The sequence below is a fragment of the Giraffa tippelskirchi genome, chromosome 4, assembly GCF_054371585.1.
Source record: "Giraffa tippelskirchi isolate mGirTip1 chromosome 4, T2T-mGirTip1v1.2.pri, whole genome shotgun sequence".
Classification (NCBI taxonomy): Eukaryota; Metazoa; Chordata; class Mammalia; order Artiodactyla; family Giraffidae; genus Giraffa; species Giraffa tippelskirchi.
This window is the reverse complement of record NC_137278.1, coordinates 157689379-157714804: the sequence shown is the minus strand read 5'-3', so window position 1 is coordinate 157714804 and position 25426 is coordinate 157689379. Positions and strand designations below refer to the sequence as shown.

The following is a 25426-nucleotide window of genomic DNA, read 5'->3' as shown; positions in this document are numbered from 1 at the left end:
AGTTTTGTAAAACTACATTAAAAAAGGGTGTGGATTAAAGAGGATTGTGTGACAATGCGTGGACAATACAGAAAATGGATTTAATAGAAAAAAGTACCCCCACTAACTATCAGAGGATCCAAATTCTAGCACTGGCTGCCAGTATATGATTTTGGACACACAGTCCTTTCCATTCTTTTCTTTTTACAGTCAGACAACTGACTAGGCTAGTTCCTTCAAACTGTGATATTCTATGACTCAGTTTTCTCAGTGAGAGTGGAGATATTAACCCCTTTTCCCCTGGGCCCACAAGGATGTAGCAGCTGGGATTTCTGATGGGTGGAACAGCTTGTATAGATGAGCACAACTGGGATCTTGGAGCATTGTGGGACTCCAGTGGCTGAAGTCCAGTTAACAAGCCACTGAATTACCACACCTTTAATCCCTTTTTCCGAAATGCTGCACTGGCTCTGCCTTCCACACCCTACCCCTCTAAACACTCAGGAGGTTGAGCAGGTGGAGCCCAGGCAGATGCTGGCGGAAATAAGAGGAGGATGGAGACCAGAGGAAGCTTTTGTTCCCAGGGCTAATAATAGAATCTTCTGCAAATGACTGATTCACCTTCCGAGTTCTTCCGAATCTTGCCAGGGAGGGAAAGGGGAGACAGACTACTTTTCCTCCCTCTCTAATATTGCCTCTGGTGCAGATCCATCTGTTATTCCAAGCTCCCTGGCCTGAGGGAACAGCGCTCAAGGAAGCAGCTAGGGAACAGAGAAGCTTATCCCTGTGTACCCTGCCTCCAGAATCCTTGTCCCCACCTCCCTCCAGATGAGCTCTCTAAAAGTCTTGTTATTCACTGGGGCTTCCCTCATAGTTCAGTTGGTAAAGAATCCGCCTGCAATGCCAGAGACCCCGGTTTGATCTGGGTCGGGCAGATCCCCTGGAGAAGGGATAGGCTACCCACTCCAGTATTCTTGGGCTTCCCTTGTGGCTCAGCTGGTAAAGAATCCGCCTGCAAGTGGGAGACCTGGGTTCGATCCCTGGGTTGGGAAGAGCCCCTGGAGAAGGGAAAGGCTGCCCACTCCAGTATTCTGGCCTAGAGAATTCCATGGACTAAGTCCATGGGGTCGCAAAGAGTCGGACATGACTGAGCGACTTTCACTTTCACTTTCATTCCTGCATCTAATAGTGGGTTGTCTGGTTCTGCAGTCCCAAGTTATTCCTTCAAGGATGGGGTCATATAGGCCGTTAGCCTCTCAAACTCTTTAAATGAAATAATCTCAGATACTTCTGGTCTCCTTGAGCACGATGGCTTTAAAGTTACCCTCAGCTTTGGTGTAGTAGTAAAGAATCTGCCTGACAATGCAGGAGACGCAAGAGATGCCAGTTGGATCCCTGGGTCAGGAAGCTCCCCTGGAGTAGAAAATGGCAACCTACCCTAGTATTCTTGCCTGGCAAATCCCATGGACAGAGGAGCCTGGTAAGCTACATCCGTGGGGTCGGTCACAAAGAGTGGGACGTGACTAAGCCACTGGGCCTTCGTGCAGCTTGACTCAACTTTGGATGGGTATCTTCCAGACTCTAGGTTCTGACTTCTCTTTTCTTTGAGCATTTATTTTAGAAAGCTTGCTATTGTAAATCTTATCTCTGTCCATTTGAGATGTAAATCTTCTCTCAGCTTCATTCCACTTTTACAACCCTGGAAAGTCTTTCTCTATGACCTACGAGTCATTTCTCTGAAATGTAAATATTGAGGAAAATATCACCCAGTTTCTGGGAGGGTAAGAGCCTGACTTAGGGGTGAGGGGGAGGAAGGCTAGTTCCAAGTTGCAAAACTACCTCCTTCAAGAAGATACCAGAAAGTTTACTTTTCCTTTAGTGTGTAGTATATTGTGTTAGTCACTCAGTCATGTCTGACTTTTTGCAACCCCATGGACTGTAGCCCGCCAGGCTCCTCTGTCCATGGGATTCTCCAGGCAAGAATAATGGAGTGGGTTGCCATTCCCTTCTCCAGGTGACTTTTCCTTTGGGTAAGGCCAATTAGCAAACACTGATGACCTAAGATGCCTGCCACTCCAGCTCTTAAAAACCCTTCAGCCCTTTGTTTCCACCTAGCTGGGCAACAAGAGTGGTCTATTACCGGCAATGGTATGTAAATAAAATAGAGCTCTGTTTTCTTGTCATATCTGGTATGATTTTTTTTTCTTTAACACTCATGCTTATGTTTTCTTTTGAATCCCTCTTTCCTGGTCTTTGTTATCTTGCAGTGTAGGTGTATTAGGCAACCAAGTGATACATCACTGTAAACCCGTGTGTGTGTGTGTGTGTGTGTGTGTGTGTGTGTGTGAGACCTCTCTCACTGGACTGAAATTTTCTTTGGGAAGAATACTCTCTACCATATATTGCCTGGGAGAGCCCCTGTCAGTACTCAGGCTCTGTTTATTGACAAAACACTTTATGTCTTATACAAACCACAACTGTTAATTCTCTTTTAAAAATGCCAAGGTTTAAAAAACATATTTTTACTTACTTCACTCTGTATGTGAAGTAAGTCAAAAAGAGAAAAATAGGGGACTTCCCCAGTGGTCCAGTGGTTAAGAATCTGCCTGCCAATGCTGGAGACATGGTTAGATCTCTGGTCCAGGAAGATCCCACATGCTGAGAGGCAATTAAGCCTGTGAGTCACAACTACTGAAGCCCATTTATCCTAGACCCTATGCTCTGCAACAAGAGAAGCCGCCACAATGAGAAGCCCACGCACCAAAACTAGAGAGTAGCCCCACTTGCCACAACTAGAGAAAGCCCAAGTGCAGCAACAAAGACCAAAGCAACATATAAATATCTTTCAACAAAAGAGAAAAACAAATATCCTATATTAATGCATGTATGTGGAATCTATAAAAATGGTACAGATGAAACTCTTTGCAGTGTAGGAATAGAGTCACAGTCACAGAGAATGGACATGTAGACACAAGGTAGGGAGGGGCAGTGCCATGAACTGGGAGGTTGGGATTGCCATGTGCACTGGCATTTGTAAAACAGATAGCTAGTGGGAACCTGCTGTATAGCACAGGGAGCTCTGCAGTGACCTAGAGGGATGAGATGGTGGGGGCGGGGTGGGAGGGACGGTCAAGAGGGAGGGGATATATGCCTACATGTAGCCGATCCACTGTACAGTAGACACTAACACAACATTGTAAAGCAACTATACTCCAATTAAAAAAATAAACATTTTTATTTGTATTGTTTTCTGCCAGCAAAAACCACTGCACATTTTTTGCAATGGCCAAGAGGAGGGATTCTGAATCCCACTCATCTCTTTTCCTATGAAGATCCAAAATTTGGGATACAGGTGGAAGCTGGTTTTGAAGTTGGGGAGAGGCTCCAAGTGGATCTCCTCAGATGGGGCCTCAAGAAGAAAAACAAAATAGGAATAAAACAACCATATGACCCAAGAATCCCACTACTGTGCATATACCTGAGAAAACCACAACTAAAAAAGACACATGTATCCCAATGTTCACTGCAGCACTATTTACAATAGCCAGGACATGAAAGCAACCTAGATGTCCCGTTGACAAGTGAATGGATAATGAAGATATATATGGTCCATATATACAATGGAATATTACTCAGCCATAAAAGGAACAAATTTGAGTCAGTTGTAGTCAGGTGGATGAACCTAGAGCCTCTTATAAAGAGTGAAGTAAATCAGAAAGAGAAAAACAAATATAGTATATTAACGTGTATATATGGAATCTAGAAAACTAGTACTGATGAACATATTTACAGAGAAGGAATGGAGATGCAGAGTAGAGAATGGACTAGTGGACACAGCAGAGGAAGGGCAGGGTAGGACAAATTGAGAAAGTAGCATATGTACATATACATATATATGTATATACATATACCCACTATCATGTGTAAAATAGATAACTAGCAGGAAGCTTCTGTATAATATAGGGAGCCCAGCCTGGTGCTCTGTGATGACCTAGAGGAGTGGAATGGAGTGGGGGAGGATAAAGAGGGAGGGGATATATATATATATATAAAATTATGACTAATTTTCATTGATGTACGGCAGAGAACACCACAACACTGTGAAGCAATTATCCTCCAATTCAAAAAACTAAAAATAAAAAAGAAGAAAAACAGGACGTTGGTACAGTGGAAGACTTCCTGGAATTTAATTGGGAGCATAGAGGGATGAGTAGAGGCTCCGAGGGAATCCCACTGTAGACTGCACCAAGGTTTCAGAGCCTGAAAGTGGGAATTGTCTTTCCTCATTTAGCTTGAGCCTTTTGAGAGTATTCCAGTAGCACCCTTGTTTCTCAAATTCTTAAATCTACTAACTGCCCTAGGCAGTGTCAAAGCTTGAGAGAAAATTCTTTGTCCAGGTTACCACTGTCCATATCATATAGATCATGTATTCTAATACCCACATAGAAAAACCAAAATGCAGAGAAATGAAGTGACTGTTTAAGGTCTATCTCTGTGCATGCTCTTCATGACAGCATCAGAATGGAGAGTCCAAGTCTCTCACTCTGGTCTTCTGTCTGGTGTACCATCTTGCTTTTCTCTTATCGAGATCAGGAGTTTGCAGGGCCAGGGAGCAGGAGCTGGATGTTGGAGGCTGTAGAGCCTCCTGTGAGAAGAGGTGGGAATTAGGCTCTTCTGTGAAGTCACTGCTGTCAGAGCATGTGCTGTGGTTGTGGTGGTGGTGAAAGCCTGCAATGGAAATTTAAAAGAAACACATCATGCTTTTTTAAAAAAACTGAAGTATAGCTAATTTACAAATGTTGTGTTAGCCTCAGGTGTACAGCAGAGTAATGCAATTATACAAGTGTGCTAGTCGTGTACGGCTCTTTGCAACCCCATGGACTGTAGCCCACCAGGCTCCTCTATCTATTCATGGGGATTCTCCAGGCAAGAATACTGGAGTGGGTTGCCATGCCCTCCACCAGGGGATCTTCCCAACCCAGGGATTGAACCCAGGTCTCCTGCATTGCAGGAGGATTCCTTACCACTGGATCACCAGGGAAGCCCACACAGATGAGTTCTTTTTATTCTTTTACATTATTGGTTATTACAAGATATTGAATATATTTCTCTGAGCTATACAATAAGACCTTGTTGTTTATCTGTTTTATATATAGTATAGTGTGTATTGGGCTTCCCAGGTGGTGCTAGTGGTAAAGAATTTGCCTGCCAATGCAGGAGACACAAGAACTGGTTCAGTTCCTGGGTCGGGAAGATCCCTTGGAGTAGGAAATAACAACCCATTCCAGTATTCTTGCCTGGAAAACTCCATAGACAGAGGAACTTGGCAGGCTACAGTCCATGAGGCTGCAAAGTCAAATACAACTGAGCAACTGAGCATACACACATAGTGTGTATCTGTTAATCCTAGACTCCTAAATTACCTCTCCTGCTCCTCCACTACTCCCTTTGGTAACCATAAGATTGCTTTCTATGTCTGTGAGTTTGTTTCTGTTTTGTAAGTAAGTTTATTTGTATCACTTTTAAGATGCCACATATAAGTGATATCATATGATATTTGTCTTTCTCTTTCTGACTTATTTCAGTTAGTATGATAATTTCTAGATCCATCCACGTTGCTGCAAATGTCATTATTTCATTCTTAATGGCTGAGTAATATTTCACTGTGTATATGTACCATATCTTTTTTATTTATTCATCTGTCCATGGATATTTAGGCTGCTTTCATGTTTTGGCTTTCCATGTGGCGCTAGTGGTAAAGAACATGCCTGCCAATGCAGGAGACATAAAAGATGCAGGTTCAATCCTCGGGTCAGGAAGATCCCTTGGAGAAGGAAATGGCAACACACTCCAGTATTCTTGCCTGGAGAATCCTATGGATAGAGGAGCCTGGCTACGGTGCATAGCATTGCAGAGAGTCAGACACAACTGAAGTGACTTAGCAGCTATGCATGTTTTGGCTATTGTAAATAGTGCCATTGGGGTGCATGTACTGTCTTGAATTAGAGTTTTCTCTGGGTATATGCCCAGAAGTAGGATAGCTTGATCATATGGTAATACTATTTTTAGTTTTTAAAGGAACCTCCTTACTGTTTTCCATAGCAGCTGCACCAATTTGCATTCCCACCAACAGTATAGGAGGGTTCCCTCTTATCCACACCCTCTCCAGCGTTTATTTGTATTTTTTGATGGTGGCAATTCTGACCCATGTGAGGTGATATTTCACTGTGGTTTTGATTTGCATTTCCCTAATAATAAGCGATGCTGAGCAGCTTTTTATTATGTCTTTGGAGAAATGTCTGTTTAGGTCTTCTGCTCATTTTTGATTGAGTTGTTTGTCACATCATGCATCTTTGAGACAACTATAGGTACTGGGTTGGTAGAAACTTCCATACCCTACCTGGGGAAATGTTTCTTGCTACTACAAGTGAAATTTAAAGTTATTTGCAGCAGCAGCAGTGCCATCAAAGAGTCATGTGACTTAGACTTTCTATTCAACTCAATGTTTAGAGTTATAAAAAGTTTACCTATACTTTTGTTCTTATTCTTTTGTATAGATTACTGAGCACTGCTGGAAAAAATGACGAAACCATTGCCAATCCATATTCTGCAACTTGAGTTGAGCCCCAACATTATTCACCAATTCAACTACTAATATGTGTTTCTATTATTCTGGTCCTTTTTCCATAGTGGTGATCTGAAACCTTTATGATCCTCCTCAGATTTCCTGCCTCATACTTTTAATGATGACCTGACAGGAAAAAGGGAGAAAAGAGTAAGCATACATTTCTTTATCTCCTCTCCAGATGACCAATGTAACTTGTCACGCCTGTCCTTTTTCATTTCCTCTCATCTCAAAGATCTGTACCTTAGTCCCTGGCTAAACCCTCCAAAAGTGCTTTGGATCTCTGCTCATTCCCACTCTCCACTGACCTCACATCATCATTTCCCTACCCTCATGAACCACGGTCCCCCGCACTCTATTGATTCTTTTCCTCCAGCAAATATACATGCTTAAAACTTTACCATCCTAGGGAAAAAAACACAAAACACTCCTTAGAGACTCTTGACCCTTTTACCTACTTTGCTTGCATAATTTCCTATTCATTTTTCACATTAATATTATAAAGCCCTGTCACACAAACTTCTTATCAAGTTTCCTAATCATTTTCTAGTGGAAAATCTAGTGGTATAATTGCACTGTCTTTCCTACTGGATATTTTATGACATATGTTACTGAACACTACACCCCTCTTCTTGAAACATTATTTTTGTTGTTGTTGTTCAGTTGCTCAGTCGTGTCCAACGTTTTGGACTGCAGCATCCCAGGCTCCCCTGTCCTTCACCATCTCCTGGAGCTTGCTCAATCTCATGTCCAGTGAGTCAGTGATGCCATCCAACCATCTCATCCTCTGTCTTCCCCTTCTCCTCCTGCCTTCAATCTTTCCCGGCATCAGGGTCTTTTCTAATGAGTTGGCTCTTCACATCAGGTGGCCAAAGTATTGGAATTTCAGCTTCAGCATCAGTCCTTCCAATGAATATTCAGGGTTCATTTCCTTTCTAAAGTTACTGTGTTTCATTGAGTCTGATAAACTATTGTTTGTAAGGCTTATAATTATTTTCAAGGAGGCAAGTTTATGTGTGTGTGTGTGTGTGTGTAGGACAAAACTGTATATCTTATAATTACATTGGTTGACAATGCCAATTATTAGACCCATTCTATTTCAGACATATTCAAATACAGAAAAATGTACATCTTAGAATAAGTGAAATACAGCATCTCTAACCACAATAACTCCTCCTGTAATGAAATCCTATCACCCTAGCAGAAAATAGAATCTATTACTCATTTGAAATGTGTAACTCCCGGAAACTTCCTCTCTGGCAAAGCAATTCCAATCTTTCTGTATACCTGACTTCTAGCCAAATATGGGATATGTTTGAGAGAGGAACTGATGTGCCGGGTATTTCACGAATTGTGTGGAAAAGTATAGTCTGCACAGCCTGCTTTGCTGGAAATCTTGGCATTATTTTTTTCTTGTGTGAAGCTGACATCTGCTGGACAAGTAACACCTGATCAGAGCTTTGTGTTTTAGAGTACATTAAAATTTTTGGCAGTGAGGCTTAGCTGTGGTGCATATACTCCACGTTTTCTATTTGAATTTGGTAAGTTTGGCAGTTAATTTTCTTTTCAAATTTTGTAGCTGTGGCTGAGTCTCAGTGAGCTTTAGAATGAGAGCTTGCCCTCGGGACATCTTTAATATATGAGGATAAAGCCCTTTAATTAAACTAGCTATTCTTAACCCTCACTGGGTGCCAGAATCACTGTCTGTGATAGACTGTTTATAAACATGGCCACAACAACCCTCCCATTCCACATGCATTTTCACAGTGTGACTTTGCCACTCCTATTAAAAAAGTAAAGTATGTTTTCCTTCCTTTTGAATCTAGATTGGCTTTGCAATTTAATTTGAGCAATAACATGTGGTTGAAGGGGCATTGTACAACTTACAGCATATCCTTAAAAAGAGGCATTGCAACTTCAGTTTTTGCTGAACATTCTTCAGTTAAGACTACTGAAGAACGACTTACCCCCCATGGAGAGAGAACCTGGCTGACAGTGAGCACCAAATTTCAGTACCAAGGTCAGTACCATTAGGGCAAGCCCACTTTTGACCTGGTCCAGCCCAGTCAACTAGCCAAAAGCAGTTGCATAAGAGAAACCAGATGAGACAAGTAGAAGAATCCCCCCAGAAAACCCACAAAATAGAAATAATAAGTAAGTTTTTCTTTAAGTCACTACATTTTGGGTGGTTTATTATACAGCAATAGATGATTGATATCACTAGGAAAACTTTTAAAGATGAATAAACAATAATAATGCCCAAGTTCAAATCTAAGAGATATATATTTAATTCTATTAGGTGGAATCCAGGAAATAAAATATATTTTTTTGAAAAAAGCTTGCAAGATTGAGAATCACTGATCTAAATATTTTATGCCCATAATTACTTTTTCTAAAATTTCATCATCATCTACAGCAACAACATCATAACAGTTACTCCAATAAATCACATTTCTTTCACATACTCCTTGTAAGGTTTCATAGGAACAAACAAAAGTTGATTTCTGCAAGATTACTGAGCTAGTAGGAGGTAGGTTACTTGACTTCATATCCTAAAATTTTTCAACTACACATAGTAGATTGCTGCTTCTGATATTTACCTCTTTTGTGAGTGACTGATACCTAATAGTTATATACCTGGAGATGAAGGTAATGGGCACGAGAGAAAATAAAGTGACTAGAGCCCTAAAACCACAGATAATTAGAATTAAAGGAGTTAGACTCATAAAGACCTTTGTGATTCAGGACCAGTAACAATGAAATTTCAGTGTTAATCAAAATTTTGGTTAACAACTGGTTAATAATCAACAATTTGGTTAATATCGGACTAGGAAGTGCAGTAAATAGTTATAAGACATCCAAAATGGAGGGAACCCTAAGCAAGATGATTCATTTACTTAACTCAAGAAAGATTTCAATTCTTACTCTCTTGCCATATTCTCTGTAGTCCTAGGGCACAGGCAGTTGTAGCACCAGGAGACTAATTTCTGCTTAGTTTAAATACAGATCTTTAGCTAAAATGAAAAAGAATAAAAAATACTTCTGAAAGAATTAATGCTTGAAATTCACATTTAGAGGAAAGACATTTTAGCTGCAGTAACTACCTATATAATATTCATGGTCTTTCTTTGAGGAGGGAAGGAAAGCTTATGTATATCAAACCCGAGCTGCAGGATGGACCTCAGAGCTTAAATGAACACAGCTGTAAGACACATTAAGGAATTTTGCCTCAGTCCTATGATTTAGGCTGATCAGAAAGCAGCTAAAAGCAGGTGCAAGTATATAACTCTCCATGGCTGGTTTTCACCTGTTGCAAAACTACAATGCTTCTTAAACTTCAATGTGCAAGCAAATCACCTAAGGATCTTAGTAAAAATCGATTCATCAGATCTAGGATGGGGAAGGGCTGGGATTCCACATTTCTAACAATATCCCAAGTGTTGCTAATACTGCTATTATACAGACTATATTTTGAATATTAAGGTAATACAGAATTTTCTCCCCGAACAACAGTTTTCAGACTGTGATCACCAAACCAACGACATCAACATCACTCGAGAACATGTTAGAGATACAGATTCCCAGGCCCTGTCCAGACCTATTCAATCAGAAACTCTGGCAGTGAGGACCCAGGCATCTGTAGTGCCTCAAGCCTTTCAGGGGATTTTGATGCTAAAGTCTGAGAGTCACTGATTTAGAGAAGTACTTATCCAGCCATAATAGAATCACCCTACCTAAGAGCTTAAAAATAAAAAAAAATCAGTCCCTGGGCTCCATATCAATTAAATTAGAAGGCAGGATGTGGGACACTTCATTGTGAGTATTTGTAAAAATCTCAACATGTGCTTGCAATGTGCGGCCCAGTTTGAGAACCAAGAGAGACACAGAGAGAGAGAGACAGAGACAGAGAGAGACGAGAGATCCACTTCACTTACTTCTGGAGTCTTCGCCAGCAAAAGTCTGGTAGAGGTGGTGATGTCCAGGTCTGCTGGGCCAGTGGCTCTCCCCCTCCTCACTGTTGCTTTGCACCTGTAACCAAGATCCCTGCAGAACTCAGTCAGCACCAGTGGTGGGGGAAAGTGCAGGACGGCAGGGGACTGTAGGGGAAAGAAGCTGAGTGTACTTGAGAAACCTGGCCTCTTCTCAGTGGTAGGAGCCTGGTAGTGAGGAAGGCAGGGCCAGATCTACGTTCAGTAAGAGGTGATACACATGCAAACAGGACTGCAAATCATCACGGCTTCTCTTTGTGGCAAGGGTTTGAGAGATTTTCCTTGAGACTCTGGCACTTGATCGTAGCACTGCCTATAGACCCAGGCAAGAGGAATCCCGAGTTTTAGAGAGCTCATGGGATGAAGAATCAGTGGACCGAGAGAATGTGTCCACTTTGATATTGCACTACCCCTTCTAGACCATGCTCTGGATGCCCACAATCCCCTCCCCAAATGCAACTCAAATGGCCCCAAGCCTATTTCAGGGAAATGCATTGGTTTTGCACAGTATCTATTCTCTCAAGGCTGGCCTTTTTCCTAGGATATGCACTCCTAGGCCTGAATGATGACTGGTAGATGGTTATATGGGTTGGTAGGGGGGTTGTGGGGGCTTCCCAGGTGGTGCTAGTGGTAAAGAACCCAGCTGCCAATGCAGGAGACGTGAGAGATGCAGGTTCAAGCCCCAGGTCAGGAAGATCCCCTGGAGGAGGGCATGGCAACCCATTCCAGTATTCTTGCCTAGAGAATCCCATGGACAGAGGAGCCTGGTAGGCTAGAGTCCATAGGGTCACAAAGAGTCAGACATGACTGAAGTGACTTAACATGCATTCACACATGCAGGGGTTTTATGGCATTTGAATATGCCAGCTGGGGTGTTCACACATGGTGTGCAAAATCCCTTATGGTGCAGGACAGACGTGGATATGGGAAGAGAAGGAGATAGGCCAGGGCTGGGATGGCTCTGCCCACGCTGCCATATTCTAGCACTGAAGTCCTAAGAGTGAGTATTCTAGATTTGAATCTGAACTTCTAGGTCTTCGTGGTTATATACTTGCCAAGGTAGAAGAGATTTTATATAATCGTGTTTAGTCTAGTGTATAACTGACCTCTGTCTGTCCTCTTGTGTGTATCCTACAAATGATAGGGGTAGGTGTGTTTGATGGGAAACTTTAGTGAAGATCAGTCTGGAAGAGGAATTAGAAAAATAGTGACCAAAACTGGGTGCTCTTAAGAAACTGGGTCTATTTCTCTTTCCCCTTCCTTCTATATTAATGTTGGTTGATCAGTTGTATCTGACTCTTTGCAACCCCATGGACTGTAGCCCACCAGGCTCCTCTGTCCATGGAATTCTCCATGCAAGAATACTGGAGTGGGTAGCCACTCCCTTCTCCAGGGGATCTTCCCAACCCATGGATCAAACCCGGGACTCCAGCATTGCAGGCAGACTCTTTACCATCTGAGCCACCAGGGAACCCACTTTCAAAGGTTTCTGAACGTAATTCAAGACTTGGTATATCTGACAAGGAAGATATATTTTAACCCAAGGGCAGGAATGCCAACCTCTCCTTCACTTTCAACCCACTCACCTCCAAGTCCAAAGTGTCCCGCCACTGCTCAGTTAGAGATCGGTGCATTTCTGTTCTCTCTTGACTCTGTTTCCATTTCTGTTGGATGATGGACAAGTCCAGTGATTTAACCTTCTTGCCCATGGGATTCTTCTGAAACAGACTCCTTCTTGCTTTGCTCTTTCTTATCCAGAAGGCCTCATCCTTGACTGAATGGGCTTCCTTACTGGTGGCCTGTAGCCCCCACAACTCTCTCTTTACCTGTGCAGGGTCTATGTTCCACTGTATATTTGTTCTGGGCAGAGAATGTGAGCAACATGGTATCTTGAGGTCAGAATCCAGAGTTTCTGAAGGTTCTTGCCATGTGGACATCCCCTGCTGTGTTTCTTCTTTAACGCAGAGGACACATGGACAGGAAGAAGTAGGCAGTTTTGTACCCTTGATAGGGAGCACGGGATCTCCCTGTGGGCCTGGTCCAAACCCAGAGTCTTGCTGGAGGACCAACTTCTCTCCTCTTACTCTGTCCATCACTTCCCACACCACCTGGTCTAAACTGTTTCTTTTGGGAGTATGGTCGGGTGGTGATAGCCTATCTCGTGGGCAAGTGTACAGGCACATTTTGGAGATGGCTTTCCGGAGGCGCTCTCTGGGTGAGTGAGGTTCAGGCTCTGGGGACAGAATCTTGATGGATGGCACGTCAGTTGGGTTGCAATTCCAGAACATGTGGGATGGTGTGAACTTTTGGACAGGTGTCTTAGACACGTAGGAGTAGAGACAGAAGAAGGCATCTGCGGTGACGGCCAGTGTTTGCACTTGCTTAAACCTGCCTGAGTGCAAGGGATGAAGATGGTGAGTCTAGGAGTCATCAGAAAATTACTTCTTGAATTTTTCCCTTCAATAGCTTTCCTAAAACTCACAATTCAGAAAGAAGGTGCCAATTTCTCTACCAACATCTCTCCCATTTAGATTTCTTAGACCTAGGATTCCCTTTCTTGATCTTCTTGACTTTTTGACTCTTTATCCCCAGTAGTCTAGAAATTAATTCTACACAGGATGAGAAACTTTTCCATATCTTGATTTGGCATATCCTTTCTGCTGTCAGTATACAATGGCCTTTATCACTATGTTTGCTTCAGCAGTTCCCAACCTTTTTGGGACCAGAGACCAGTTCCATGGAAGACAATTTTTTCCATGGACTTGGGGTAGAGGGATGGTTTCAGGATGATTCAAGTGCATTACATTTATTGTGCACTTTATTTTTATTATTATTATGTTAACTCCACCTTAGATCATCAGGCATTAGATCCCAGAGGTTGGGGACCCCTGCTTTAGATGACAAACATGACTAAAAAAGGCAAAACTAACATTGTGTTCTTAGTAAGAAAACTTTAGGGTTATGGAAATCTTCTTTGATAGAAGCAAATTTGAGACATAGCAATTACCAGGCAATGGACAAGGGTAGAGAAATCTAGATGGACTATATTATTTCTAATAGACTTTGCTTCTCAGCGTGTGGTCAGTAGTTCAGTAGCATTGGCATTACTTGGGAACTTATGTAAATGCAGAATCTCAGACTGTATTCCATGCATCTTAACAATATCCTTTCATAATTCATATGCACATCCATGTTTGAAAAGCATGTGATAAACCATTTACCCATTAAACTGTAAGTGTCCTAAAGGCAAGATCATGTTCCTCTTGCCTAGCTGCTGTTGTTCCAGAATTTAACATCTGTAACTGGCACATAAAATACATTCAACTAAAACATCCTCAATCTTTAGGGTGCATAAGAATCATATAAAGTGCTTGTGAAATACTTCTGCTGAAAATCCTTATTTCAGCAAATGGAGCTCAGGAGTATAGTTTTACCAAATTTTAAAGTTGAATCTGATACAAAGGTTCTGAAACAACACTATCAGGAACACCATTATGATGTGGGGGGGGGTCTGTAAAGGAATATTATTTGAAATATATTCTTACATATAGAATAAAATAGAGTCTTTCATCCCTCATCAAAGTAGGGAGGACCTCTCATATCTTTCTTCAGTATGGAATTGGGACAACTTAAATCATTGTTTCCCTAGATGTGGTAAGATTACATATAAGGATCATTGGTGTGCTTACTTAAATATTCCTGAGCCCTTCCTTCTCTGGAAGAAAAGCCAATGAATATGAATGCTTTATAAACTCCTGCACAATTTAACATAATTAACAGAACTGCTGTCCTAAATGGAAATTGTATTAATGTAATGGCTATAAATGGGGAAAATTCACTAATTCCAACTGAGAAATAGAAAATGGTGACAAGATTTAAAGACACCAGTCCAATTTGATTCAGCGAAAAGAGAGAAGATCTAAAAGAAAGTCACTGTGATACCAGGTCTCTTGAAAACTCTTCAAGAGAGAGAAGCAGAACTCAAAGTTCTCCATTCACTGAAGACAACACAGGATCAAACAGACACAAGAGACAAAGGGTCAAGAGAAGCTAACCAAGAGAAAGTAGGATTTAGAGCCATTGATCCCTGTTATGACTGTCTGGAGGTTGAGAGAGACGTAGAGCACGGGTCTGTGCTAACACTCACTGGCCAGCATGAGGCAAGGGTCCTCCATCTCAATCCTCCGCACCTGGGACTTCAGGAAGAGCTGGAAATCAATGCCTTTGGCTTGAGAGGGGGTGGTGAAAAATCGAGCAGGGATTCGAGAAGTGTCTTTGTGGTCCTCCTGACCAAAGCCCAGGCTGAAAAGGACATCTTCTGCATCTTCTTGCACCTTGTCCAGAATCTCTGAGATGCTGAAAAGTGGGGGTTTGGGTAAACACAGGAAGCTTTGAGAAACAGGGTAATCCATACTATGTAATAAAATTATCAGGACACTGATATACCCTTCTGGCCATTTCTCTATCTACCACTGCAACTCAGAAAAGCTTTCACTTCTCTGAATCTAAATTCTCTGTCTGAAACCTGGGAATTACAATCTGGCCTTGGTTTAAAAACTGAACATGATTCTATTAGATACTTCAAACAACTGATTAAAATGATTACAGATGAATGAAAATTTGCTATGAGAGGGATCTGAAAAATCAGAATTGTATAGTTGCAAAATGATCTGTGGTTGTCTTATTAACCAGTCACTTCCCATTTGCTATATGATACAGCTGGCTTTTGCCAAGTGCTTTGTAACTTGCTTATCAGCTTGTATCAGTGGTTGGTGGAACAACCAGGCAATGAGTGTGTAAGCAACACAGAACTCATTTTTTCACCCTGAGGATAAAATTTTATCAATACAGCTGTGTTAGGTAGGCCTGTTTGCAGCACAATTTCAAGATAGAAGCCCTGCATCTGTAGATCAAACACTTTCTGTCTCCAACATACATTTATGTGCAAATTGTTGCAGCACCAGGCTGGTGACACAAGAGCTCACTAACAGTGCATTCCAAACATCAGTGAGAGTAGGGGAGCTGTGAATTATTTGAGGCTTTGACTAATCACTGTTAATCTCTTCGGAAAGGATGCCAGGTGTTCCAAACTGAAATCATCTAGTTTAAGTAAAAGCTGGATAATTGGAATCCCTGGCTCTATTCTTGTGCATTCCTCCTAACCGCTAATTTCATTTGCATGATCCTGAGTTTCCTTATCTGAATTGTGGTCATAAGACTAGATCCCTGAGAAGGGAGGAGATCAAGGTGGCAGAGAAGGAAGATGCTGAGCTCACTGCCCTCAGTGAACACACCAAAAAATACATCCACACGAGGAGCAGTTCTTGCTGAAAACAAACTGAATGGAGACTGGCAGAAAGACTCTTCGACAACTAAGGCTATAAAGAATGATCTACACGGAAGTGGGTAGGAAGAGAAGAGAAACAATCAGGTCAGGATCCGCATCCCTAGGAGGGGACAGAGAGGAGGAGGGGGGTCCCAGAGGCTCAGAGATCCTCCCTGGGGAATGGATGGTTCAAAACACAAATTGGGCACAATAGCCCTCAAGTCTGATGCTGGGCAGAGGAGTCCCATTCGCTAGCTTGAAAACCAGTAGGACTAACAGGAGGGCGGTAAGAACCGTGCTCTCAAAGATTATGCACACACTTGCTTACTCCTGAAACAGGGATGAGGAAGCAGATTCACTGTGTCTGGGACTCTGGCCAGCTTCCTGCAACCTACACTGAGCATCACTCCAGCTCTTCTCGCTCGCTAGTGCAGCGCTCCACTAGGGTGGAGGCCGCCATTTGTGAAGACAGTGTGTAGCTGTGGGGGATGGAGCTGGCTCGGACCTGGCACTACATCTGAAAGGGGTGATGGCAGCTGTTACTGTTGCTCCCGGAGGAGGCAGATCAAGAAGGGGCTGAAACTCTGACTGAATGTGCCAGAACTGCTCCAGAGTTCTAGCCTGCATTGGGTACCTGCTCTGGCCCTTCTTGTTCTAGCACTGTTCCCCTCTGGGGCAAAGGTACCAATGCTGGGATGGGGGAGAGCACACACTAAAAGGGAAGGGAACCAGCTCAGACCTGACCCCTGGGAATCCTGCTCCAAACACTTAGGACACAATCTTGCCCTGGATAGGGAACTGTCAGTCACTGAGCCCAGAAGCCCTGGCTCACACCTAACTCTGGCTGTAGCCAACGCCTCACCCCCCATCTCTAGCTGCACTTTCCACTAAGGTGATAGTTCCCAGCACGCTCTGGGGGAAGATGTGACTTGTGCTCATTTCAGATACAGCTCTTTTATAAAGCTACAGTAATCAAAGCAGTATGCTACTGGCACAAAAACAGACACACAGATCAATGGAACAGAACAGAGCCCAGAAATACACCCATGCGTGTATAGTCTAGGAATCTTTGATAAAGGGGGGAAGAATATACAATGGAAAAAAAAGACAGTTTCTTCAATAAATGGTGCTGGGAAAACTGGACAGCTGAATGTAAAAGAATGAAATTAGAACATTTTCCTACCCCATATAAAAAATAAACTCAAAATGGATAAAGACAGTTCTATAAGAACAGAAACCATAAAACTCCTAGAAGAAAATATAGGCAGATCACTCTTGAACATAAATTATAGCAAAGCTTTTTTCGATCTGTCTCATAAGGCAAAGGAAACAAAAGCAAAAATGAACAAATGGGACCTGATTAAACGTAAAACATTTTGCACAGCAAAGGAAACCATTTACAAAATGAAAAGACAACCTACTGAATGTGAGAAAATATTTTCAAATGATATGACTTATAGTGAGTTAATATAAAATGAATACATAGCTCATACAACTCATATCAAAAAAATAAAGAACCTAATTAGAAAATGGGCAGAAGACCTGAATAGATATTTTCTCAAAGAAGACAGATAGATGGCCAATAGGCATGAAAAGATGTTCATCATTGCTAATGATTAGAGAACTAAAAATCAAAACTACACCTCACACTGGTCAGAATGGCTGTCATCAAAAAGTCTACAACCAATACATGCTGGACAGGGTATGGAGAAAAGGAAACTTTCTCGCACTGTTAGTGGGAATATAAATGAACACAACCGCTATGGAGAACAGTACGGAGATTCCTTAAAAAGCTAGGAATAAAATTACCATATGACCTAACAATCTGCTACTAGGCATTTATCCTGAGGAAACCATAATTGAAAAAGACACATGTACCCAAAGGCTCATTGCAGCACTATTTACAACAGGTAGGACATGGAAGCAACCTAGATGTTCATCAACAGATGAATGGATAAAGAAGTTGCAGTACATATATACATATATATATATATATATATATATATTTGAATCACTTTGCTGTACATTTGAAGCATTGTAAATCAAATGTACTTCAACAAAAGTTTTCTTTTAAATGCAGACATTTGAGTCTCACCCCCAGAGATTCTATGTTAACTGAATTGGGGTATAAGTCTCAATGAATACAAATCACTAAAAATAGTAAATAAGGTAATAAGTCTGAGAACCAGGTTTGAGATTCAAATTTTGACTCCAAATTCCAAACAACTGTTATAATAGCACACTAGTTCTCATCATTTTCCACCTTGTTTTAGAGTTATTGGTGTGTATTTTTTTTTCACCCTATAGAATTGTTGAGCTCCTGCAGGCAAGCTTTTTATCTGCTTAATTTTCAAATTCCATACAGTCATTGCCTGGCCTGCATTTGGAGATACAAAATTGCTTGAATAAATCAATGTTTTATCACCTCAATTGATCAATCAATTAATGGATACATTTATTGATTGTTTTGTTGTTGTTCAGTCACTAAGTCATGTCCAACTCTTTGCGACCCATGAACTGCAGCATGCCAGGTTTCCCTGTCCTTCACTATCTCCGGGAGTTTGCTGAAGTTGATATCCAACTGAGTGTTAACTGAGAACTTATTATAAGTCCTGGAAGTGTGATGGGACCAATATTACACTTCCTGGGGTAAAAGTTCAGGGGAGGAGACATCTGTATTTTACACACAGCAACCAGTTCTGAGTAGTAGATATCTGTGCATCCCTGTTATTCTTAAAGCACACTGTCACCCTCGTCAAGTATGTGACTGCATAAAAGCGCTAGTAATAATATATCCCAGAAAAAAACTGGCAATGGTTCTCAGTTCCAGTCTCTTCTGCCTCTCATCTTCCCTGACCTTATACCCCTGCCAAACTTGGTACCTACCTTGAACTAGTCTTGTTGGTCCCACCAGTCATGCTGCTGGAAGCCAAACTGCAGCCAAGATCTAGTAGTTGTCCGGGCCGGGATGTCTCCAGGAAGCTCCTGCAGGGATCAATGCTGAAGTCACACTAATCTTGTGAGCAATCAGTCTGTACTCTGGCTTCTAGACATGCCCTGCGGGGCACAGTCACTCCCTGCTGGGTATGTTTGAACCATCTACTGTAAAAACCGAATCTATGGTGTCATTTCTGGTTGGAAATTTCACTCCCTATTGTGAAACTGCAGCTCTTTGTTTTTAATCTCTTGGACTCTGACGCCCACCCCAGTTTAGTAGCTCCTGAAGGAGACATCACTCAGCCTGGCTGAAACTAACACTTACCTGGAGTAGAGTTTGCTGCTGGCGGCCAACAGTGTGGCTGGACAAGTAACAGAAAGACAAAGTTAGAAGGGAAAATGAAAATCATCTGAGCTGCCCCTCTGAGCTTAGACCTCAGCCCCTTCTGTTCCTCTCTGCTACTACTACAGGTCCATAAACCCTATGAACCCTGTTCTTTAGGAAAGTATATGAAGATTATCAAACATAGACCTGGAAGGGGGACCAACATGGCAGAGAAAAACTGGCCCCAAGCCTCTGAACCTCTGAACCATGCCTGGTGTCCAGACAAGAGTTTCTCTGTCCTGAGGAGGACAGAGTCATTCAGGCCTCCAGGCTAGTGTTCCTATCTCACTGCATGGGTCTCTAAGGGTCCCAGAAGACACAGGTGGGTTGCTGTATTTCCATCCTTCATTTCAGCCTTTATCTTCCTCCAATGTAATCTCTCTCTTATACCCAGTACTCAGGCTGCTTGGGGCTTCTATACAGAAAACCATTTCAAAGATGTCTGGGTATCCAACTTTATGGTGACTTTATGTATTATCTTCCTAGGGGCCAAAGGAAAGCTCCAATGATGAACCAGTAAATGTCTTGATAGGCTGGTGAGCAGACATTTCTGGGCATGTGATGCTTTCTGAGTTTTCCATTAGATCATATGGGATTGCTCTTTCCCTGCAGAGAAGATGCCAGGGATGGGCTGCTTCTTTCTGCAATTCTCCCCTTCCAGTCTGTCTTCATTCATCCAGTGGATAGCAGCTTCCTCAATCCCAACCTCAGAGAGCTGTGCCACTTACCCTCTGCTCCAAGGCTCAAGTCATCTTCAAAGCTGGTTCCATGGCTGGGGCACCCTGTCAAATAATGAGGCAAGGGCTGCAGAAAAATCAGGTTTGGACTCACACACATGCTCACACACTTATATACACATCTACAACCACACAATCACATCACACATCCACACATTTGTAAAACAACCCCAGCCATACATACACTAAAATCACATTCATAATTCTGATTAAAAATAATCACGTAAAATTTTTTTGTTTTGTAAAAGTACCTATAATTAATCTGTCCCCAAATCATATAGTCATGTACATACAGTCCTTTGTCAAAGAATTAGCACATGGGGGTATGCACTCATACATATAAACATACATACACAGACACACACATTTTATAAAGCTCTTTTTCCATAGCAGTGATTATTAGCTGAGCAACCAACAGAAGATAACCTTTGAGGACTAGTCAGCCTGTGGGCTCTCAGGCAACACTATCTTCTGGGCCTCCTGGATTGCCTTATGACCATTAATACGTGTTCTGCAGGCAGTGAAAAGATAGCATCTTATGCACTCATATGCATGTGCATGTACACACACACACAGAGTGATGTCACTGTCTAAGGTGGATGGACAGGAGAAGAAAGAATAGAGCCTATACTTACCATTGTAGTTCAACTGTCCTGCTTCCTCAAAAAACCCTTCTTCAGAGTATCTAAAAACCAAAAAGAAACTCACAGGTTTAAATCACTACATTTTCAAAGGGGCTTTTCTTCAAATATCTCTCACAAGTTTGTGTAATTTTCTAATAAGAGTCAGTAGTATTTAAATCACTTTTATGTTGAAGAAGATGGAGGGTGATGATTTGACTGACAAATCCATAGAGGTAGTCAGAGGGCCCCATATTTTAAGTTGGGCTGCCATCATGCTGACCACAGTGCCCCAAGTCAGCTTAGCAATAATTCTTCCGGAGCTAGGAAATAGGAAAGAAAGAATATGGAAACAAAACTGGAGAAATCTATTTACAGAAGCAGGGGTTTGGGTGCCATAAACTTTCCATTGCAAATGCAAATGTTGAGACTAAGAAAAAATCTTTTAGGAGGTCATTTTATCTACCCACCTCTCCTTCCTTTCCTCTGAGCTCCATTCTTGGTGAATATCATGTCTTTCAGGAAGCAGCAGGAACGGCGTTTTGGTTAAAGATTATGTTTCTACATTTTGAGATGTGTGCTTTATCAAACATTCACTATCTCCACAAGAGGAACAGATGGAAGTCAGCATACATGGTAGTGAGAAACAACTTAAACAAGGAAGAAATTCACTGTCTGAAACAAGTGAATGAAGCTGTCTATGAAAAAGCGTTGAATGGGGAACAGAGTACCTGGATTCTAGTCCTGGCTCCTTGCTGCTGCTATGTTCTCAAATATATTAAGTAAGGGGATTTAGATGCCTAGATATTATCATTTTCTAAGTTCACTTTGAGTACTGATGTGTTGTGAGTTTTATAGTTGGCTTTCCTGAAAGTTTTAAAAACAGAAGTTGCACATATGCTTTGAATATAATCTCAAATGGAGGCTGGAATAGAGGAGTTGCTAAAGTGAGTTAACAGGGAAACTGACTGGAAAGCATCCATTGGAGCTGTTCTTAAACAAGTCTTCTCCTTTATTCAGTGATCTAGGCAACTCTCATGCTATCAGAGTATAAGTTCATGAAATGTTTCATAATGAAAATGGGCTTACAGACACTGTAGAACAAACTGTGCTTAATTTTACAAAACAAGTCAATATATACTACTGGTACTTTCCTTTAAATAGTGAAAAAATCAACAATATTTTCTAAAATCTGGATTTTTACATGTCCTCACGGAGGAGCCTGGTAGGCTACAGTCCATGAGGTCGCTAAGAGTCGGACATGACTGAGCGACTTCACTTTCACTTTTCCCTTTCATGCACTGGAGAAGGAAACGGCAACCCACTCCAGTATTCTTGCCTGGAGAATCCCAGGGACGGCGGAGCCTGGTGGGCTGCCGTCTATGGGGTCGCACAGAGTCGGACACGATTGAGGCAACTTAGCAGCATAAGAAAAACATCAATGTATGTTATAAAATGTAGTATTATACTCCAGGTAATAAAGAATGGGTAACTCTAATAAACACAATTAGAATTACAAATATATACTTTTCTTCCTAATATATAATTGCATAAAAACATATGTTTTAATGCAACAAACGTGTTAGTACATAGAACATCACAAATATTAGTATAAATTAATATTTCCTACTACTATTAAAAGACTTTATGGTAGCTAATGCAGTCTGTGTGGATCACAATAAACTGTGGAAAATTCTTAAAGAGATGGGAATACCAGGCCACCTGACCTGCCTCTTGAGAAACCTGTATGCAGGTCAGGAAGCAACAGTTAGAACTGGACATGGAACAACAGACTGGCTCCAAATAGGCAAAGGAGTATGTCAAGGCTGTATATTGTCACCCTGCTTATTTAATTTATATGCAGAGTACATCATGAGAAACGCTGGGCTGGAAGAAGCACAAGCTGCAATCAAGACTGCCAGGAGAAATATCAATAACCTCAGATATGTAGATGACACCACCCTTATGGCAGAAAGTGAAAAAGATCTAAAAAGTCTCTTGATGAAAGTGAAAGAGGAGAGTGAAAAAGTTGGCTTAAAGATCAACATTCAGAAAACTAAAATCATGGCACCTGGTTCCATCACTTCATGGGAAATAGATGGGGAAACAGTGGAAACAGTGTCAGACTTTATTTTTTTGGGCTCCAAAATCACTGCAGATGGTGATTGCAGCCATGAAATTAAGAGACGCTTACTCCTTGGAAGGAAGGTTATGACCAACCTAGATAGCATATTAAAAAGCAGAGATATTACTTTGCCAACAAAGGTCCGTCTAGTCATGGCTATGGTTTTTCCAGTAGTCATGTATGGACGTGAGAGTTGGACTGTGAAGAGAGCTGAGCGCTAAAGAATTGATGCTTTTGAACTGTGGTGTTGGAGAAGACTCTTGAGAGTCCCTTGGACAGCAAGGAGATCCAACCAATCCATCCTAAAGGAGATCAGTCCTGGGTGTTCATTGGAAGGACTGATGTTGAAGCTGAAACTCCAATACTTTGGCCACCTCATGCGAAGAGTTGACTCATTGGAAAAGACCCTGATGCTAGGAAGGATTGGGGGCAGGAGGAGAAGGGGACGACAGAGGATGAGATGGCTGGATAGCATCACCGACTCGATGGACATGAGTTTGAGTAAACTCTGGGAGTTGGTGATGGACAGGGAGGCCTGGCGTGCTGAGGTTCATGGGGTCACAAATAGTTGGGCACGACTGAGCCACTGAACTGAACTGAACTGAACTGAATGCAGTCAACTACTAGAACGACAAGATCTACTGTTGGATTTAATGTTTGTGCTGTCAGTACACATTAATGCTACTACTAAAGCCCATTATTAATATGACTACAATAAAACACACTATTGTTGCATTTCTAGGTATGCCATCAATGTAATATATTCACCAAAAGAAATAATATATATAATAACCCAGAATCAGGAGACTGCCAAATCTCTAGTTATTGTAAAGTGGATGAATTGCATGATGGACAGATAGACAGGGCTACACAATTAAAAAGAAGGACCTATTGCTGGATGAAAATGTGTGGATGAACTTTACTAACTTAAGGCTGAACAAAAGAAGCACACATTAAAAAGTGCATATAGTATGATTCCATTTATATAAAGTTTAAAAAGTACAAAACGTATCTATGATGCTACAAGTCAGGGTACTGGTTACCCTTGGAAGTAGGGCAGTGAACGGAAGGAGACACAAGGGGTTTCTGGAGTGCGGGCAGTGTTTCACTTCAGATTTTTCAGATTTCATCACTCTATTCCCTTTGAGAAAATTCATTGAACCATATACTTAATCCTCACTTATTTTTCAGTAAATATTTTATACTTCAACGTGATTTATATTGCTCTTATTTTAACAGGCTTTTTTTGAGGTACAATTGATATACAAGGAACAGCACATATTTAATGCGTGTAACTTGATAAGCTTGGACATATGTAAACACTTGTGATACCATCCATCACCAATCAAGGAAACAGACATATCCAACAATTCCCAGGGTATCTTCATTTCCCTTTAATTTTTTTTTTTTTTGAAATAAGAACACTTAACATGAGATCTACCCTCTAAACAAATTTTGAAGTGCCCAATACCATATTGTTAACTACAGGTACTACGTTGTACAGCACTGGTCGCTAGAATGTATGCATCTAACATAGCTGGAATTTATATTCATTGAGTTGTACAATTTATATTAAAAAGAAAAATTCTACTGATGTGTATACTATACTTCAATAAAATTTACATTAAAATACCACTGATAAAATTCCTTATTTGTCCAAAACAAAATTTGGTAACAGAAGATTTGCTGGGTATGCATCCTTTGTTTCTATTTTCTAGTTGTGCTCTAGCAGGCATTTCTATAGTCTATATATGAGGACCAGCTCAGGCTGACCCTTGCTCTTCTACGTGTATGTGAGGTATACAACAGAAGTATGGACAAAAGCCTGGATCTGTTGACGTCTTCTCACTGAGAATGATGGTCTGACATTTCACAGCCCTCATCCAAGTCCCAGGCCTTTCATGAGTTATTGCTTAGGACATAAAATCAATGACTAGAGACTAGATCCAGAGCTTGCTCCTCTCCATATTTGCATTGAAAGGTCCCTTGGCATCAGGGCCATAGAAGGGCCAAGTTACTGCTCTTCCTATAAACCCAATTCATAAACAAAAAGTACAAAGGAGTATTGAACTGTGGGAAGCATTTTAAATCCTGGGACAGTTCTTACACACCCAAACCTGCAAGCATTCCCATTAACATAATCCCTTTAATTCTCTGCATTTTGATTACCCTTAATTGACTTTTGAAGTCAAAAAATTTTGACCCAGATTATGACAATCAATAAAGACAATATGTTTTATAAACAACAACAACAAAAAACAAAATAAATCCTTCCTGGCCTTACCTCCCAGGGCAGAGTTAAAATAAACAATGTTGGATTATGCGGTGCTATTTATTTCCTACTAAATAAACCAGGATGGGTTTATTTTTATGTTAATAAACAAGTTTAGATGAAAGGCTGTATCAAGCTAGAGACATTTCTGGAGAGGAAATAAAGAGCAGGCAGAAGTTTTTAAGTTCTGAGAATTCATTATCACACAAGTGATCACACTTAAACAGTCACAGAAGCTTTCCCTCTGTGTCTGAGTAGACTGAGCCTAAAATGGGACAGTCTGTTGCGGGTGTGGGGCCTCAAATTTTAAGAGTTTCTCAGGAAAGAAATACTACAATCTTCCTTGAAGTACCTGGTCCATTTAGTCAATGCTTTGAATAACTAGGGTAAACGCTTAGCCCTTCCTGTGTTCTGTTGTAGAAATAAACAAT

At 41.3% G+C, this 25426-nt stretch overlaps 1 protein-coding gene across 9 annotated transcripts in view; it reads right to left on the bottom strand.

The window, feature by feature from the left end:
• Positions 1 to 4142: 4142 nt before the first annotated feature.
• The window catches only part of TESPA1 (thymocyte expressed, positive selection associated 1), a 276752-nt gene continuing 255468 nt past the window's right edge, over positions 4143 to 25426 (bottom strand). For 4 of the 9 annotated variants that reach the window (XM_081595311.1, XM_081595310.1, XM_081595312.1 and 1 more), the window contains 8 exons: positions 20614 to 20663; positions 19970 to 20023; positions 19182 to 19218; positions 18806 to 18904; positions 14741 to 14949; positions 12180 to 12985; positions 10540 to 10633; positions 4143 to 4707 (listed from right to left, as the gene is read on the bottom strand). In XM_081595311.1, the coding sequence (XP_081451437.1) occupies positions 4496 to 4707; positions 10540 to 10633; positions 12180 to 12985; positions 14741 to 14949; positions 18806 to 18904; positions 19182 to 19218; positions 19970 to 20023; positions 20614 to 20663 (1561 nt within the window). In that variant the 3' untranslated portion in view covers positions 4143 to 4495. Of the gene's footprint in view, positions 4708 to 9529; positions 9619 to 10539; positions 10649 to 12179; positions 12986 to 14740; positions 14950 to 18805; positions 18905 to 19181; positions 19219 to 19969; positions 20024 to 20613; positions 20682 to 25426 lie in introns of all 9 variants that reach the window. The other 5 variants (XR_014083399.1, XR_014083398.1, XR_014083397.1 and 2 more) reach the window with 4 other exon arrangements.